This window comes from Colius striatus, chromosome 7, assembly GCF_028858725.1.
Source record: "Colius striatus isolate bColStr4 chromosome 7, bColStr4.1.hap1, whole genome shotgun sequence".
NCBI lineage: Eukaryota > Metazoa > Chordata > Aves > Coliiformes > Coliidae > Colius > Colius striatus.
In genome coordinates, this window is record NC_084765.1 from 29831616 (window position 1) to 29848850 (window position 17235).

Sequence of the window (17235 nt, forward strand, 5' to 3'; positions counted from 1 at the left end):
ATGGCCCTAACTTTCCTCGCTGTGATTTATCCCAGCCATTTCCCTTCGAAAACAAGGCCCTCATGCCAGCCCCGCTGTCTCCCCAGGCAGTGGCATGCTGCCCTGGGTCCCTGCCCACTGGGCAGCGCAAAGCAGGGCAGGATTTGCCCTTTGGCAGATTGTTTGTAAAGCAGGAGGGTGGCCAGTGCAGGGCTCACCCTCACAGAGCTCAGCCCCTCATCCATGGCCCACGGCATGGGGATTTTCAGAAGCTGGCTGGAAGCCAGGGGATGCTCAGATGAGGAGCCTTCCCCGGCATCCTAGAGCAGCTCATTTTTCCACAGACATCTCTGGGAAGGAGGTGGAAGTTTTTTCTAACAACAATTTTATTGAAAAGGCTGTGGGGCTTTTTTTTTCCCTTTTTTTCTCTTTTCTACTTTTTCCCAAGGAAGAGACTTCCCTTTGCCTCAGTGTGTCTATTTAAAAACTGATTGTTAAAAATGCTGCAGAAACATTTGTGAAAAATGGAAAGTATTGAAAATATCTCGTGACATAAAAGATATCTCTTCCCAATAAAGATATTTTTCTTCTCTTTTTTCCATCAGAAAAGCTTTCAGCGTGCAAAATGTCGACCACTTTGATCCCTTCTCCCAGCGGGCTGGGAGGCACCCTGGGTTTTCAGAAAGCTAAAAATCACTGGGCAGAGATACCGGCACCATTACCTCCACGCCCATCTCTCTTGTGACCTCCCCGTGCCCTCGCCAGACCCGCGGCAGGACGGGAGGTCCCCAGGGAAAGAGGTGGCATGGTCAGCCCACGGGCAAGCCCTTCCCCGCAGGACCACGGCCTGCCTGCCCAGGAAAAGGGGAGAAAGCCCAAAGGTATTTGGTCACTAGCGTCAGGAGCTCCCGTTCGTTCTCAGCCTGTCACAAACAGAGGAGGTCTGTGAGGCTGTGGATAGAGAAGGGCATGACTTCAGCGTGGCAGCAAGTGCAGGCGTTAGAGGTTGTCATACATGCGCAACGTCTTCTCCAGCTGCTGACTGACGCGCTGGTAGAAGATGATCTGCTGCTTTAAGTAAGACTGCATCATCCTCTTGAAGTCGGCCACACGCCGCTCGTGGAAGTGGTTCATCTCGGCTTGCAGGGCGAAGCCCACCACGCGGCAGCGCTTGCGGATCCCGTCCGCCTCCTCCTGGTCCATCCTGCCCTCGTCGCTCATCCGCTGGCTCTCCTTCACTTTCGCAAAGGCGCCTGGCGAGGCAGGGGGAAGGGTGAGAGGCTGATGGATCTGTACGGCCCTCTGCCCCCCGTCCCCTGGCACAGGCATCCCCAGCCAGCACTGACGGGCCCCATCATCCTCCATGCTGGGGCTGCAGCCAGAGGTGCAGAGCTGCCCCACGGGAGTGAGGGAGGAATCTGTGCGCTCCCAGGGAGTCATCTGCCCTTGCATATCAATCCCCATCTCTCTCCTCCAGGCAGGGAAAGACCAGGAGCCTTTTCTTTCTGGACTCTGACCTCCCCAGCTCCTTTTCTGCCCCATCACACTGGGCAGTCAGCCTCATCTTTAGCAGGAGGTTTGGGGCTCTGGGCTGCTGGAGCCCAGGCTTGGAGTGCAAAGCTAACGTGGAGCAGCATTAGCACAGCGAAGCACCCCAGACAAGCCTGCCCTGTGAAATTCTTGGTGTCACCCCACGGATGAGGGTCAGGAGAGAGACCCAGCCCGGGAGGTGGTGAAGCAGAAGGTGAGCAGGATGTGCGGTGCGGGCTGGGAAAGCATCTCCCTCTCCCAGAGGCAGCTGGTGCTCTGACACCAGTTTTTCCCCCTCCTTCCATTTCTTTTAACGGCTTGGTTTTGAAAGAATCCTGCCTGGCTCCAGCCCTACATTCCTCCCCACTCATTAGTGCCGAGACTGTTTGCCTGAAAACAGGATCTGGCCTGCAGCTCACCAGGCTTTTTTATCCTTCCCTTGCCCTTTGCCCGGAGCACAGGACCCAGGGTTACGGTGCTCCCATCACACCAGACCTTCTCCCAGTGGAGAGGAGGAGGTGGAAAAGAAGGAAGAAGCAAAGGTTGGAGGCCAAATCCTGCCTTCCGCTCTGCCCACGCGGCCTCGCTTCCGGATGGGATCCTTCACCCGCTGCGGTAAACAAGGCAGGGAGGGAAAGGCGGGGAAGCGGCCCAGGCTGGATCACATCCTCTCCTTCCCCCTTTGCCACCCCCAGGGATGTAGAGCGATGCACAGACACCCTCAGATGCTCAGACAGAGACAGCTCTGGCTTCACCCTGGGGAAAACTTCCTCTGCTCCCCAAAACACGGGAACGCTGGTGCAGTGTCCCACCCGTGCTGCAGGCAGCTGGGCAGGGAGGAGCGTGTGGACTTCAGCCCTGCTCCCACACCTGGCTCCACTCCGTATCACAGCCCGCTGCCCGGGTGCAAAGGGACACCCAGCCCTGCGTGCTTGCCACCCTCCACAGAAAGGGCAGAGCAGACATCTCTCGCTCTCTCCTTCCTGACCCCCCAAATTCCCAGCGGACCAGCAAGCATGGGCAACAAAAGCGACATGGAGAGCCCCGAGGCCCTGGGGGTGCTAAATCCACTCCTCCTGAGCTTGGAGGGACAGGGATGTACTCTTGAATCAAGAGTTTGACCCTGGCTGTCCTCAGGAGGGACAAGCAGTGGTGGGTGGGAGATATGATAAAGGCCCTTGCTCACAAGCTGCTGGGCAGGTGAACAGCAGTGGTGCTGGCTTCTGCTCATGGCTGGGGGTGAATGACATTTATGCTGACTACTCCCAGCCAGCTCTCTGAGTGTGCCAGCGGCAGTTATGGAGCCCATGGCATCACTGACTCTCCCTAGGAGCCACAGTCAGTGGTCCCTATCCACATTCCTATCCCCATTCCCATCACTGCACTGCACAGGGTGTCTTCACTGCATCCCCATCCCACTCCTCATGCTGTTCCCACTCACATAGGGCCATCACGCACGACAGGTCACATCAGGGGAGAAGAAGCAACCCTTACCTTTCTGGAGGTGGATGATGTCTGGGAAGTTGGAGAGGAGCCCTTGGTACAAAGAGAGAGTATCCAGCATAAGGAACAGGTCATTCTTGGGCTGCTCGGCGAACATCTCCCCGACGGTCTCGTACGTCTTGCCCGTGTGGGAGATGGCATTGTTGAGGGCATCTAAGCTGTATGGGGGGTCCATGTGAAAGGAGTGGCTGATGGCTTGGAAGGCATTGCCCAGCTTCTGGAACTCCTTCCTGAAGCCCCCCACATGCTTGCGCACCAGCTCCGAGGCCACATTGGTCAGCTGCAGGACGCTGTCGTCCATCTTCTTACTGAAGGCCTTGAAGGCATCCACGCGGTCCTCCACGTCCTGCAGGTCCTGGTGCTCCGTGGGGATCTGGATGGTGAGGAGGAAGCTGGCGCCCACCATTTCATCCTTCTCCGCCCGGCGTTTGCCCAGCTTCCACTGCTTCTCATCACGGCAGCAGAGGAAGTGCTGGAAGCCCTCATACTGGGAGAGCACGGGGTGGCTGGTCATATGGTCCATCCAGAGGATCAGCCGCCGCTTGCGCTTCTCGATGAAGTCCTCCTCGAAGCGCCCGGTGGCCTGCTTCTCGGGCAGGTGGGGCACCGAGATGACCGTGAACTTGTGCAGGAGGCGATTGTAGAGCCAGTCAAAGTGCTTGTACCGCCGGTAGACAGGGGAGTTGATGTTGCTGGGGGTCAGCTTGTAGGAGATATAGCTCTTGATGCCCTTGAACTTGGTTTGCTTGGTTGGGTCCTCCACGGAGCAGATGAACGGGTGGGGGTTCGCTCTCCACTGGGGACCTTTGGAACCCATCTCAATGCAGTATGCCTCGGCAATCTTGGACATCAGGGGAACGTCACCTAGGATGAAGGCTTCCACTCCTGAGCGGACGAAGCAGGAGAAGCGGTTGAGGTTCCTCCCCACCACACTGCCCCTCTTGGAGGAGCTCATGCTGTCCTGCCTCTCCAGCGCCGGCTTGGGCCAGTAACCGGCATGCTGGTGCTGCCCATAGGCTGCCGGGTACTGCAGGTTGGGCAAAGGGTGCCCATTGGTTCCCGGCTCACTCTGGGGCTCCTCCACCACCGTGCAAGCATCGTCCCAGTCATCCCAATCATCATCATCATCGTCCTCAAAACTGCCCTGGTAGGAGATACCGGGGTTGGGGGGAGCCGCGTAGAAGGAGGAGTCGTGCCTGGGGGAGCCAGCCGGGCTGACGGAGTAGTCCATGTAGCTGGAGCCCGACCGGGAGCGGAGGATTTCGACATAGGAGGCAGGGAAGAGGCCAGTCTCCCCACGGCTGTTTTGGCCCTGTAACCACCCGTCCAGGGAGTTCTCGCTGAAGATGACGAGCTCCTCGTTCTCCTGGATGCTGATCTCCTCTTTGTTTTCACTCTGGAAGTCGTAAAGTGCTCTGGCTTTCAACGCCATGGCCGGTCCCAGGGCAGAGGGGTACACCATGTAACGCAAACCACGCAGCAAAAGAAAACCTCCCCTGGTGATACCAGCGGCTTGCTTGTCACCTGGGCTGTGGGGAAAAGCTCGGCCAGTGTCTCAGGGAAAGAAAAAAGGGTTGCAAAGAAATCCCTTACCTTGTTCCGTTTGTCCAAGTGACCCCCCTAAGTCCCAGCGCCCCGGTTAAAAACAACATTCCTCGGTCAAGCAAGCGACATTTCCCCTGCTGCTATGGGATATGAACCGCAGCTGGCCCAAGAGCCGGGCTCTGCCATGGCCACGCAGGTTTTATCTTGCTAGGACGCTGATCCCGTCGTTTCACTTTCCAGGAGGAAAAGATTCGTCTGACAGTGAGGAAATAAATCCCAAGCGACTTTTCTCGGGGTTCTTGTGGATAAAACACCCCAGTTTCCTCCCGTCAGCGGCTGCCGGTTGGTGGGTGCTGGGAAAGCAGTGGGAATCGACCCGAAGAGCAGCCCAACCTCCCGCGATCCCGGCCCGGGGGTGTTGCAACTCCTTTCCGGGCCGACTTTCCCGGGGTCTGGGGTTTTTTTGTTGTTGTTTTGATGTTGGGTTGTTGTTTTTTCCGCTGAAATCCGCAGATCTCACGCAGGCAGAACAGCTCCGGGGCCGGGACCGGGGGCAGCCCCTACCGGTGGCGGAGGAAGAACGGAGCCCAGCCCGCCGCCGCTACCGGGGCCGGCGAACCGAGCGCAGCCGCGGCTCGGCCGTGCCTCCGGTCGCTGCGCGGAGCCGGCGGGCAGCCCTCACCGCATGGCCGGGCAGCGGCCGGGGGACCGCCGCTCGCTGCCGCCGCCCGGGCGCGGGGCCCCGGGGCCGCTCTCGGTACCTCCGCCCGGTTCTGGTGTCGGGGCCCGCCGCCGCTGCGCGGTGTCGGTTCCGGTGCAGGTGGCCGCGCCGCAGCCGGTGGCGATGCCGGTGCCGGGGCTGGCCGCCAGCCTCCCGTGACGCACGGCAGCGCCGAGCCCCGGCTCGCAGCTCGGGCGCCGCGGGAAGCGGCGCGGCAGGTCGCACGCTGCCCTCTGCAGGCAGCCGGCTCGGGGGGCAGCGAGCCCGGGGCCCGCGGCGCCGCAGCCCCCGGCACCGCCCGCTCCCGCGTCCCCGACGGGGGATGATCCCCGAGTGTCCCTGCCCAGAGGATCCCCTACGAATGCCTTGGATGTCCCCTACGTCCCTCCGCGGGGTGGCCCCTCCATCCTTGTCCTGGCTCTCCCCTCCATCCCTGCCCACGGTGGTCCCCTCCATCCCTCCCCGGGGTGGCCCCGCCGTCCTTGGGCAGGGTGATCCCCTGCGTCCCTCTGCGGGGTGTTCCTGCCACCCCTGCGCCGGGTGGCCCCGCCGTCCCTGCCTGAGGTGCTCCCCTGCGTCTGTCTGCGGGTGTCCCCCGTGTCCCTCCCCGAGGTGGCCCCGACGGCACTGCCCTGGATGTCCTCGCCATCCCTCCCCGGGGTGGCCCCCATGCCGGTACCCGGCCACAGCCTCGAGCGTCCGCTCCCGCGTCCCTCCCGGCGGGACGGGAAACCGAGTCACGGCGGGGCTGGGGGAGACACGGGCGCGCGGACGGCGGCGGGACCTCCGCGCCGCCAGGGGGCGCCGCGCGGCGGTGGCGCGCCCCGCTCCGCCATCCCTGCGGGCCGGAAGTGCGTCGGGGCGCGCGGACGCGGCGGGCGTTGCCATGGAGGAGCTGAGCGCGGCGCTGGCCGCTGGCGCGGCCCTGTCCGGGCCCCACAGCACGGCCCGCCCGCACCCGCGCCTGGCCGCCTACAAGCCCCGCGGCGGCCCGGGGCAGGCCGAGCGCCGCCTCCGCCTCCTCCGCCTCCAGAGAGAGTGAGTGAGCGAGCGAGCTGCGGCTGGGGCGCTGCGGCGGGCGCGCCCGTGCTGGGCGGACGGGGCTGGGGTGTGGGGAGCCTGCCCGGCGCTGCCCGGGGGGCTGGTCTGTCTGCCGCAGAGGGCAAGCCGGGTTCTGTCCTTCCCTCCTTCCAGGAGGCGGCTGGACTACGTGAACCATGCCAGGAGGCTGGCAGAGGACGACTGGACCGGAGTGGAGAGCGAAGGCGAGGGGGAAGAGGCAGAGGAAGATGCAGAGGAAGAGGAGATGGACGTGGATGCTGGCAAGAAGTTGCCCAAGCGCTACGCTAATCAGGTGAGGAGCTGCCCATCTCTGCCACTGCCTGCTTCCCCTCCAGGGGCAGCAGGTGGGAAGGCGGGGCTGGTGATGCTGAGGCTGGGCTGGATGTGGAGAGCAGCCGTGGTGATGGCTGTGTTGGATCTGAGGACAGAGTGTTGTGCCTGGCTTGCTTCTCAGTGACGAGCCATGCCTCTGTTCTCCTGCCCCTTAGCTGTGCTGCATTCAAACGAGGAACAGGCAGAGACAGGTCACCTGCATACTTTAGGAGGTTTCAGCTCAGCTAGCAGCATTCATATCCTATTGTGCAGCAATTGGTCAAAGATGCTCAGCTCATGGGTTTTATTGGCCTTGGATGCCATATTGGTCTAAAAAGACACACAGCCAGACAGCCTCTGAAGAAGCCAATTTGTGTGGGCTCCTCACTTCTAATGTCTGTGAATCGCTAAGCTCTGACGTATATTTAAAAATAAAGTGCTAAAGTGAGGCTGCAGTGGGGACTAAGGTAGGGGGGTGCCCAAGTGAGGCCAGTGAGCCCTGTGCTGTGGTCTGAAGCTTAGTCAGCAGCTGGGAAGCAAGAGAAAGATTGGGGGAAGAGAGTTATGTGGGTTGGTGAGAGAGGGAGGGAGCTGCTTTGGTGCTGCAATGCAGGGTGACAAGCAGTGCCAATGAAGTGCCTAGTACTTCACTGTGAAGTGCCTAGTACTGCAGCTGAAGCCAAGTCCAAACCTTCTTGCATTATCTGTGACTTTTCCATAACTTCAGGACACTTGTTGCTAACTTGATTTTTTTTTTTCCCCTGGATTTCTCTGTAGCTGATGCTGTCAGAATGGCTGGTCGATGTCCCCCTGGATCTGGAGCAGGAGTGGGTTGTAGTGGTGTGTCCCGTTGGGAAAAGGGCACTAGTTGTGGCGTCCAGGGTAAGCGGCAGCAGCGGCAGTGTCTCACCGTCTAGAGATGGGCCCTGATGCATTTCCCAGCCAACACAAGTTTCCCACAAGTATCTGGCTTGCCTTTACTTTTTTCTTCCTCTCCCTTTTCCTGCCAGGGCACAACAGCAGCCTACACCAAGAGTGGCTTCTGCGTCAACAGGTTCCCATCCCTGCTGCCAGGGGGAAACCGGCACAATTCAACGAGCGAGAAAGGTAACAGTGTGAGGAGGCCCTGAGCACAGGAGAGGGAGGGAGAACTGCCTGTCCCTCTGAGCCTGTATGCCACATGCTCAGTGCTGCTCCTCTGGCTCCCTTACAGCCTCGCAGCTGTGCCTTTTCCTGGTGCTGGAGGAAGCTCACTTCAGGCCTGTTCATATATCCCTGGGGGTAACTAGAGGTGGACAGTACACAGTCCCTTTATACTAGATAAGAACTTTTTTAGTTAGCTGCCTGGTTGACAGACACTCTTAAACCTCAACATCCTCTCGGTCTTACAACTGCGAGCTGTGTATGGCCTGATCCTTCTTAATACCTCTTGCAGTTGCTTTTTGGCTCTGAGGAGGGGTTACTGTTTGATAAGTGCCATTTTCTGAAACATGCCCTCTCTCGCTGTACCTCTGGCTAGTATGTTTGCAGCCCTGTTGCAAATGGCTAAAGGCTTTTTGTGGTCACAGCTTCTGTTATCAGAAGGGGATCCCTCCACACCTCACAGCCTTCCACGAGGGCAGCCTTAGTGCAAGCTCTGCATTGGCTTCTTGGGTTGGGCTGGTCTGTGGAGCACATCTGGACCTGCCTCTGTTTGTGTGCACAGTGTACTGCATCTTGGACTGCATCTACAACGAGGCAGAGCAGACGTACTATATCCTGGATGTGATGTGCTGGAGAGGACACCCAGTGTACGACTGCCAGGTGCTGCCCTGCTCCCCCCTCCCTTTTGTTCCCTGTTCCCTGAGACGCTTTTGCTGGATGTAGCCTGCTGTGCAGTGGGATGGGGATTTCATCTAAACACCAGCATCTGTCCAACTTACAACCTGCTGACTACTGGAGTAACTGGGTACATCTTTTGTGGGTATCAGGGGAAGAAGCAGAGTTTGGGGTGCTGCAGGAGCAGCTGAGTTTGTAAATGTCCCAGGCAGTGGAGAGGCTGGGCAGGTGCTGATCGATGCCGTCTGGTGGACAGTCATTAAGTTTCTGCCTCCTTTCACAGACCGACTTCAGGTTCTTCTGGCTCTTCTCAAAGATCCAAGAGGAGGAAGGGCTGGGAGAGAAAAGCAAGATTAATCCAGTAAGTTCTTTTGTGCTTGGAGGAGGAGGATGGGGGTGAGCTCTCCTGTTCAGCAGACTTCAGCACTTTCAGGGGCAGAAGCTTTTTGCTTTTTTTTTTTTTTTCCCCACACAGCTCAGGCTTCAATGTGTATTCCAGACAAAATCAGATGCCGTGTTCAGGATGTAAATAGAGCCACTGAATATTGTAAAATGAGTGTGGCTTTCGCCCCTGCCAGCCAAAGTGCTGAGGGAGACCAGACTGCAGGGTGTCAGTTAACTTCACTGCCGTTTTTAGCTTTCACTTGAAACAGAATGGAGAAACAATGTGGTTTCCACGGGGCCGGTGTTGGTTGCAGCCTATGCAGCCTTTTTTTTTTTTATAGCCTTGTGGGCCCACTAGGTAAGAGGAAAAGTTGGTAAAGCTTTAGCCTTCCCTTCTGCCTAACCTGGTCACTGATATTGTTGGGGTGGTCACTGGATTGCCGCCTGGAGTCCCTGCAGAGCAAGGAGAAAAAGTCTTCTCTTGAGGACTTACGTATGGAGGTCAGACCTAGAATCCGCGACAGCTCAGAATGACATTTTGGGGGACAGACCTAAGAGATGGAGCAGCCTGGCTTACGAGGCACAGTTTACAAAGCAGGACCTGAGGGCTGTGCAACTCTCCATGTGTGCCCAGGTAGGGCCGAGCTAGCAGTTCCTGGGGGTGAGCCAGGTCAGTCACAAACGAGGACGTTGACTCCTGTGCCTGCAGCAGAGGTTCCCGTGTTTGGAGAACATGCTGTTCGGACTCCAACAGGAATATCCAGAAAACAGCTACCTAATGAAAGGGGAGTTGTTTCAGCTTTCATTTCCCGGGTGGAAAGATTTGCTTGGCTGAGCCAGCAGCCTGGAGCAGACATCTGTCTGCTTTGCATCCTGCCCAGAGGTCATCATTTTCTAGTTTGGTTAAAAGAGCATCTCAGGGTCAGCTCTTCTGAAAATCCTCCCTCCAGCCTCAGATGCCTGGAAGAAAGATAAGGGGAGTGTGGGAGAGCTGTGCCCTGAGTCTCTGCCATCCACCTCACTTGGTACTCGGTGCCAGAGAGAGGGTTGTTTGGAACTGGGATTATAAGATACCTGAAACAGGTAATTCTAGGCGCTCAAAGTTTCATGCTGTCTGTGCATTGTGGTGGCAGTCCATGGGGCTTCTTTGAAAGGTCATCTCCCGTTTCTGGAATGAGATTAGTGAAACTGCAGCACTGCTGGAGAGGTGGTGGGAGGTGTCTCTGAGACCCATTCCCACCCCATCCCCTCTGTTGGCTGGGCTGCTGTAGGTTTCTAGGCAGGTACTCTCAGTCGCTCTGGCAGGATACACCTGGCACAGATGGACAGCTTGGGCCTGCTTTGGCTCTAGGTCTGGGATTTGCTTACAAATTGCTTTGTGAATTGTGTCAGAGGTCTCTCTGTGCCAATAACCTGTAGTAATTGCCAAGACCAGTAACTAGGGAAAGAGTAAGGGCTCAGAGATGCCTGCCATGCCCCCTGACTTCACCAGCAAGGGGTTGCCCCAAGGTCATGGAGTTGATGGCCATCACTGGACCTGCCTTCCAGGAGCTGCTCTAATCCTCTTTTGAGCCTATTTGAGCTTCTGGGCCACTGATACCCTGTGGCAGGAAGGCCAGCAGTTTACTGATTTGGTCCCTGCTTGAGATCTCTCTCGTCTCTTTCTGATGCCTGTCCCTCACCCTTTCTCTCTCGTGCTGGATCTTGCATTGGCTTCTTGGGTTGGGCTGGTCTGTGGAGCAGGAGTTCCTCCTGAACTGCCTGCACACCAGCGCTTGATTCAGTGACTTATTCTGCTGTAGCCCGTGCAGTTGTCTCTTCTAACCCTCTCTTACTCTTTCAGTATAAGTTCGTGGGCCTGCAGAACTTCCCCTGCTCCTCGGACAGCCTGTGTAAGGTGCTGGCTATGGACTTCCCCTTCAAGGTGAGAACATGCAGGTGGGGGCCTAGACCTCAGCCTTAGAGCCAGCCCCGTTGCACATCTGCCAGTGCTTGGAGAGAGGGGCATGCCCTGCTCCTGGGAGCTGTGCTCTCCTGAGGCCCACTGGGGATGCTTCCAGAGCTGTGCTGTTTCCCTGTATGGGGCTTGGAGGCCTTTTGTGCTGTGGCTGCTCTGTTACCCTGTCACCAGGTACAGACTGCACCCAAGCAAATCTAATTAGTTAAACCATAGCATTCCACATGGTTGGGCTGCTTTTGCTGCTCTTGAATTTGATCTGAGAGAGCCTTTGGGGAAGAGGGGGTTGTTGCAGACATGCGGCATGCCTGCAGAGCAGCATGGCTCCGAGCCCTGTGGCAGCAGGAGGGACAGCTGACCTTTTTAGGGCAGAAGCTGGCACTGCCTGCTGCTTTGGTTGAGCTCTCTGGTGGGTTCCTTTGTATGGTGGCATTTCCCAAGAGGTCTGCAGGGTGGGCAGAGTGGTGGCTTTCTCTGTTTCCTTAGCCTAGTGACTTCCATCTGGCTGTCTGCAAGGCAGTCAGCTAGCTTGTGTCTTGTGGGGAGGATAGAGAAGGGAGGGTGTGAGCTCCCTATGCTTTCTGAGGGGTTCAGGTGTTGGTGATGAGTGCCTGAGACATACTGGGGTGTTAGGCTGTAACAGAACTGGCTGGGAGACGTTCAGGTGAGCCTGTCGTGCTATGCAGCTGCTGGATCTTGTGGAGGGGGTGGTGTGAGCTCTGCCTTTTGCCTTGGTACAGAACCAGCAAGGTGCCTTTGGCACCTGCTGCCCTTGGCTCTGGCTTAGGAGTCATTCCCCTAGCAGAGCAGCTGAAGGCGATCCTGTGCTGCCCTTGCTTCATCGGCATTAGCAGGGGGGCTGCCCTGGCCTCTCTGCTGGCGGTGGGAGGAGGGCAGGGTGGGCAAACCAATGTGCTGCCCAGGCCAGCTCGCCACAGTTGTGAGCTGCCAGTTAGAGGCCCTCATAGCAACAGCTCGGGCTGCCTACGACTGCCCTGGGGACTTGGCACTGAAGCAGAGAGGGTGGAGGAGGAGGTGATGCCATTCTGGCACAGTGTCAGTGACAAACACCTGGGAGCCAGAAGCTCCTCTGGCTCCCGTGGGGTGCCCAGGCCCAGCCCCAGCTCAGGAACAGCCTCTACAGAGGTTGCTCATCCCACTAAGCCCAAAGCCACGTTGATTGGGCTGAGTCTCCTGTGCCCTCCCAGCCCAAGGCAGCAATCAACCTAAGGGCAGGTTTAAATTTAAGGGAGATTTGGCTGTGAGGGCTGACTTTGCCTTCTGCTTGCCAAAGCCAGGACAGTCATTAGGGAGAGTCAGAAAGTCCCAGCTCCTTGCTTATCTTGCCAGCCCTGGCTCTGAATGCAGATGGGGGAGCACTAAGAAGGCTTCCCAGCTTTCCTACAGTCAACTTGCTCAATTACAAATGCTCTGAGTGCGTCTGTAGAAACAGCCATTCCTGGCTTTACTGAGGAAAGCTTCATTCTTTCCTGAGGCATCTGCTCCCACAAGGAATGAAGCTGAGGAGAATTGCCCCACTGCAGTCAGAGCAGAAAACCTACGGCCTGCCAAGGAGGCTGTTGCGAAAGGCCAGGGGAGGAGGGAGATGAAGTGGATCAAACTCTCCCATGTAATCCAGCTGCAACTTGGCCCCCAGGTTCATCAGGCTGCTATGTGGTGTAAGCAACTGGTATCCTCACAGAAACTTGCAGGAGGGAAGGGAGCTGTGTCGCCCTTGGTGATGTGTCACAAGAGGGAGTCCAAGAAATCCCCAAAAATAGCTTCCACCAACAGCACACAACAAACTAAACTTTGCAGATGGGAAAATACAGCCTTGCCACAGATAGTGCAGTGTCACAGTGCTCGTGTGGTGCCTGGGCCAAGCATCTTGCGATCCTTATGAGGATCTTGCGCATGCGGTGGCAACAGGGGTGGTCAGTGCCTTTGGATCCGGGTCCTCAGAGTTAATCTGTAATCTGGGTCCTCAGAGTTAGCACCTCATCTGCTATGTTCAGCAGAATTTTTTTCCACTGAACTTGGTGGACTTTGGATCAGTTGACTGGCACTGAATTTGAAGCGGGTTTTGGGGTGGATCTGAAGAGCTACTGCCCTGCTCACGGGTCTGGGCAGAGCAACAGTCGGATTTCCATGAAGGCAGGGGGAGCCCAAGTCCCTGAGAAACCCTGAGTGTGATGGAATGGAGGGAGTGCTGTAAACCACCTGAACTCGGAAAAGCAGGGCCATGACATAAAATCCTGCCTGGCCAGTTTCTTCTCAGGTTTGGGTGTTTAGGGACAGTGTCAGCCCTTATTCTGATGTGGCTGGTGTCAGTGTGGTGACTCAGGGCAGGGACACAGCCAATAAATTAAATAAACTGGAAGGAATATGGGAGTAACTTAAGAGGAAGCAGGGGAAGAACATGACCTAACTCCCCACTGGGCTGAACTCCTTTGAATTCTCCAGCTTGAGGAGAATTTGAGGAGAGAGCTTGAGGAGAGCCTTTCCAGACTCTGATCTTTACCAAAACAATCTTGTGGGTGCCAGTCAACCCCCATTGCTCATCAAGCACCACAAACCCACAGGAATGGCTGGATGTGCAGGCGGGGGGACAGGGTGCTGTGGAATCTGGCCCTTGCCAGGAGGCAGGGGGAGGGAAAAGATATCCAGAGGGTTACACAAGCTCATAATGATGTTTACTGCTCTGGTTTTGTGCTTTCCTAGCACAAGAATCCCCCCTTTTCTAGGATTATTTTGCAAACTCTTAACAGGGACTGAAAATTCCGGGTAGAGTAGTGCCAGAAGCTCCACCCACCTTGCTGGAGATTCCAGCCGTGGTGCAGAGATGGACGTAGGCTCTTGGCTCAGCACAGCTTGCGGTCCCACGTGTGGCTGACCGATGCCTTGGCTCACTGCTGACACATGGGCCCTTCTGCTGTACGCATTCTGGGGACTGTAGGCTCAGGGAGGGGCCTGGGAGCAATTCAGCCTAAGGTGGGCTCTTGTTCTTATCTTTCCAACTGCTCAGCCACTCTTACTCACCTGGGAGGATCAGACCCTCTGGTGCTAGTCAGCCTGCCAGCAGGCCCTGATGCGTGGAACAGTTTCCCGGGCAGCGCAGGGAGACGCAGGGGACAGGGTTCCAGAGGGTGGGAGGACAGCGGAGAACACAGCAGCCGGCTGCAGCATTGTCGAGTGTGGAAACAGCAGCACAAGAGCTCGGGCCTGAACCTTCCAAGTCCTGAGTGCCCTTAACTGCCATTGATTGCTGGAGAAGTTCTCTCGTGGGAAACATGAAGAATTTATTTTGCAAAAGGCAGCTGAAAGAGCTGTGGCAGCATTATGAATCAGGGCTCCTTGGCGTCACGTGCTCTGACTGATTACTCTCCAAATGTATTATTTACAAGAACCCTTATCCAGCACAGCGTCCAGAAACCCGACGGCTCCTCTGCACGGGGGGCTGGGAGCGGCCCCAGGAGCCTTTGGCCATTCAAAGCCATCCAGCCGCTGCCGGGCTTGTGCTGCTCTTCCAGGGCAGGAGCTCGGCAGGTTTCTTCTTTCACTTCCACTATTTATTGCACAGCTTGGGGAAAAATGATCCAGCTGGTAGTTCTGGCCCATGAAGGGAGAGCGGCACGGTCATCTGGCACTCTGTCATCCACCTGCAGAGGCCTCCGGCCTCTCATTCATTCTCTCTCCTCTCCACAGGTTGATGGGCTCCTCTTCTATCACAAGCAAACACACTACACGCCTGGCAGCACCCCGCTGGTGGGCTGGCTCCGGCCCTACATGGTGCCCGAAATCCTGGGGCTCACCGTGCCTGCCACCAAGCTCACTGCCAAGCCAGACTATGCTGGGCACCAGCTCCAGCAGATCATTGAGAGCAAGAGGAGTAAAAAGCTGGCAGCAGCGAAGGGTCACCCAGGCGGCGCAGCGGCCGCAAGGAACGGACATTACGAGCTGGAACACTTGTCTACCCCTCAGCCAGGAAATTCTCTGGAGGGGCAGGATGAAGCAGAGAGCCAGATGGAGAATTAGGCTGCTGGGACAGGCCAGTGGGGTAATGAGAAAGGAAAAGATTCCCTGCTTCTTGCACACACTTCCCGAGAGGGGCGGCGAAGCTAACGATAGGATGGTTTTGTTTAAAGGGCACAGAAGTAGAATGTCTTGCTCCAAGTGCCGTTGGATTATTCTTTTTTTAGTTTGTTTTTTTTTTCTTTTGGCCAGGGCTTCCATGAGGCCTAACAGGATTGTCTGGCTCTTTGCTAAGGCAGTCGTGCGTTGGGAAATGAAACACTCTGTCCCCGTACCGCGGGGTTCCCAGTTCAGCTCCCGACCTTGCTTCTGTTCAAGCCTCTGGCAAAGCTCCAGCATAGGAACAGTGCTCAGACCTCCGAGGTGCAGCTGCTGCTGCTGACCCCGGCCGCGCAAGCCGGGCACTTCCCCCTGTGATACCGCTGTTTACCGAGGCCGCCTCAATGCAAGTTTTGTGGTCGGTCCGCAAACAAAAGTTTGGTACAGGCTGCTGTACCCGCAGCGGCCGGGCTTTCCACGCCCCCAGGTTCCCGAGGGAACCGAAGCGTCCTGCCCCTGAGCCCAGCGCTGTGCTGCGCGGCAGAAACCGGCTCGCGGGGGTTTTTTTCTCGGTAGGGGGAGGAAGGAATGGCCTCGCTCTGAAAAACACCAGCATTGATTGTGCCAAATAAAAGGTTTCTCAGAAGGACAAATTCTTGAGCGTCTTCCTGCTACCTAAGGGTGGATGCGTGCTGTGCCTTTCAAATAGGGATTGAAAAATCTCTCGCAGCGCTAACTGGAGCGGAGGAAATGGTGGTGCGGGGCCGCCTCTCCCCGCGGGCCCAGGCGCTGCAGCCCCTCCCCGCCGCCGCGCCTCTGCCGCCCTGCCCGCCCTGCGACCACCCCCCGCCGCCTCGCCCGGCCTCGGCGCGGGTGGCAGGGTCCTCGCCATCCCAGGTTGTTTTCCAGAGGGAGCTCAAAAGGCCAGAGCCACGGACGGAGGAAAGGAAATAGCAGGCTGAACTCGGCGCTGGGGAGTTTCCTCGTGGCTGGCTGTGAGGATGTCCCGGAGGAGGGCCCGAATCCGGGGGGAGTACCCGAGAGCGGGGCGGGCAGCCTCCAGATAGCGGGCACACTTGTATCCCGCCTTCACACCCCCCGTTTTTTCCAGAAAAGCGCTGTTTCTGTGCCAGGCGCGTGGGCCGGGTGCGAGCAGCTCAAAGCGCAGCCCCTGTTGATCTTGCCAGCGGGCACAGGAACTGTCCGAACCGCGGGCAGTGCGGAGGGGCTGCGGGAGAGGAGGGGAGGGGAGGAGACGAGACAGTACCGGCTCCTGCAGCCGAGCGTGCCGAGGTCTTTCACAAACAGACGCTTACTGTATTATTTATAATATTTTAAATATATATTTTTAGTGTGTGAAGCACGTGGCCCAGGGGAAGAGGACAGACACCTGGACTGCCTCGTCCTCCCTGTCCTTCGAAGGCTCAGGGCTGCTCCAGCTGTGGGTTCCCTGACAGGAGGTTGTAGTGAGGTGGGGGTCAGTCTCTTCTGTCAAGTAATGGACAAGAGGAAGCAGCCTCAAGTTGCCCCAGGGAAGGTTTAGATAGGAGATGAGGAAAAATTTTTTAGACACTGGCACAGGCTTCCCATCCCTGGAGATACTGCAAAGCTGTGTAGCTGGGGTGCTGAGGGACATGGGTAAGCGCTGAACTTCACTGTGAGGTGAGCGGCTGGACTTGATGATCTTAAAGGTCTTTTCCAACCAAAACAATTCTATGATTTCCCCTCTGCTTCAGCCTCACCAGCTGCAGAGGGCCACAGGGACAGCCCTGGCGCAGAGAACACATCCAACCTCCCATCAATTCAGTTTTCCTTCCATCAGGCAATTAAATCTGGAGGTGAGTATCTGAATGTAAGATTTCTGCATCCCTGAGGGCAGAGAGAGCTGCAGCTTGGGTTACTGCCTGCCTGCTGCCCCGAAACAACCTTTCATGGTCCTCCAGCCCAGGGAAGGGAGTGGGCAGAAAACACAGCTGAAGAGGGGCTGCCTTCTGCCCCTTGATCTGATCGATGGAGAGCAAGAGGGAAGCAACTGCTGCTTTCTGCCGTCTCCAGACCATGCTGCATAGGTTCCCTTTTAAAAGCATGAGCTGGGCTGGAGAAATAAATATTTGCATTACAATTCCTGTCAGAAACGAAAGGCTGTGTTTGGAGAAAGGGTGTTAAACGGAAGTCACTGTAGCCAACACAGCTTGTTGCTGTGACTATTTTCTTTGCTGGGTGCGATCCCACTCCCAGCTGTCCCCTGCCCTGCGCCCAGCTGGAGCAGACAGCAGCCTCAGCAGTGACCAAGGAGGGCGGTTAAATTTAGTCTGGGGCAGGAGGGCTGAGCAGGCAGCTCAACACATAGACT

At 57.1% G+C, this 17235-nt stretch overlaps 2 protein-coding genes across 2 annotated transcripts; one reads left to right on the forward strand and one right to left on the reverse strand.

Moving 5' to 3' along the window:
• Positions 1-493: 493 nt before the first annotated feature.
• SNX33 (sorting nexin 33) lies at positions 494-5460 on the reverse strand. The gene is made up of 2 exons (XM_010205978.2): positions 3004-5460; positions 494-1232 (listed from the first exon to the last, which is right to left on the reverse strand). Exons 1-2 carry the CDS (start codon positions 4472-4474, stop codon positions 979-981), a joined length of 1725 nt encoding a protein of 574 aa, XP_010204280.2. The 5' UTR covers positions 4475-5460; the 3' UTR covers positions 494-978.
• Positions 5461-6157: 697 nt separating this feature from the next.
• Positions 6158-15535, forward strand: SNUPN (snurportin 1). The gene is made up of 8 exons (XM_062000182.1): positions 6158-6316; positions 6473-6632; positions 7430-7534; positions 7663-7759; positions 8358-8455; positions 8754-8831; positions 10698-10778; positions 14517-15535. The coding sequence occupies exons 1-8, from the start codon at positions 6165-6167 to the stop codon at positions 14844-14846; spliced, it is 1101 nt and encodes a 366-aa protein (XP_061856166.1). The 5' UTR covers positions 6158-6164; the 3' UTR covers positions 14847-15535.
• The last annotated feature ends 1700 nt before the right edge of the window (positions 15536-17235 follow it).

Bases quoted from the DNA above. Each gene is read 5' to 3' on its own strand.
- SNX33 (XM_010205978.2), bottom strand. From the start codon at position 4,474: ATGGTGTACCCCTCTGCCCTGGGACCGGCCATGGCGTTGAAAGCCAGA. The intron at 1,233-3,003 runs GTAAGGGTTGCT...CTGCCTCGCCAG, and splicing joins CATCATCCACCTCCAGAAAG to GCGCCTTTGCGAAAGTGAAG.
- SNUPN (XM_062000182.1), top strand. From the start codon at position 6,165: ATGGAGGAGCTGAGCGCGGCGCTGGCCGCTGGCGCGGCCCTGTCCGGG. The intron at 7,535-7,662 runs GTAAGCGGCAGC...TTTTCCTGCCAG, and splicing joins CACTAGTTGTGGCGTCCAGG to GGCACAACAGCAGCCTACAC. The intron at 8,456-8,753 runs GTGCTGCCCTGC...CTCCTTTCACAG, and splicing joins ACCCAGTGTACGACTGCCAG to ACCGACTTCAGGTTCTTCTG.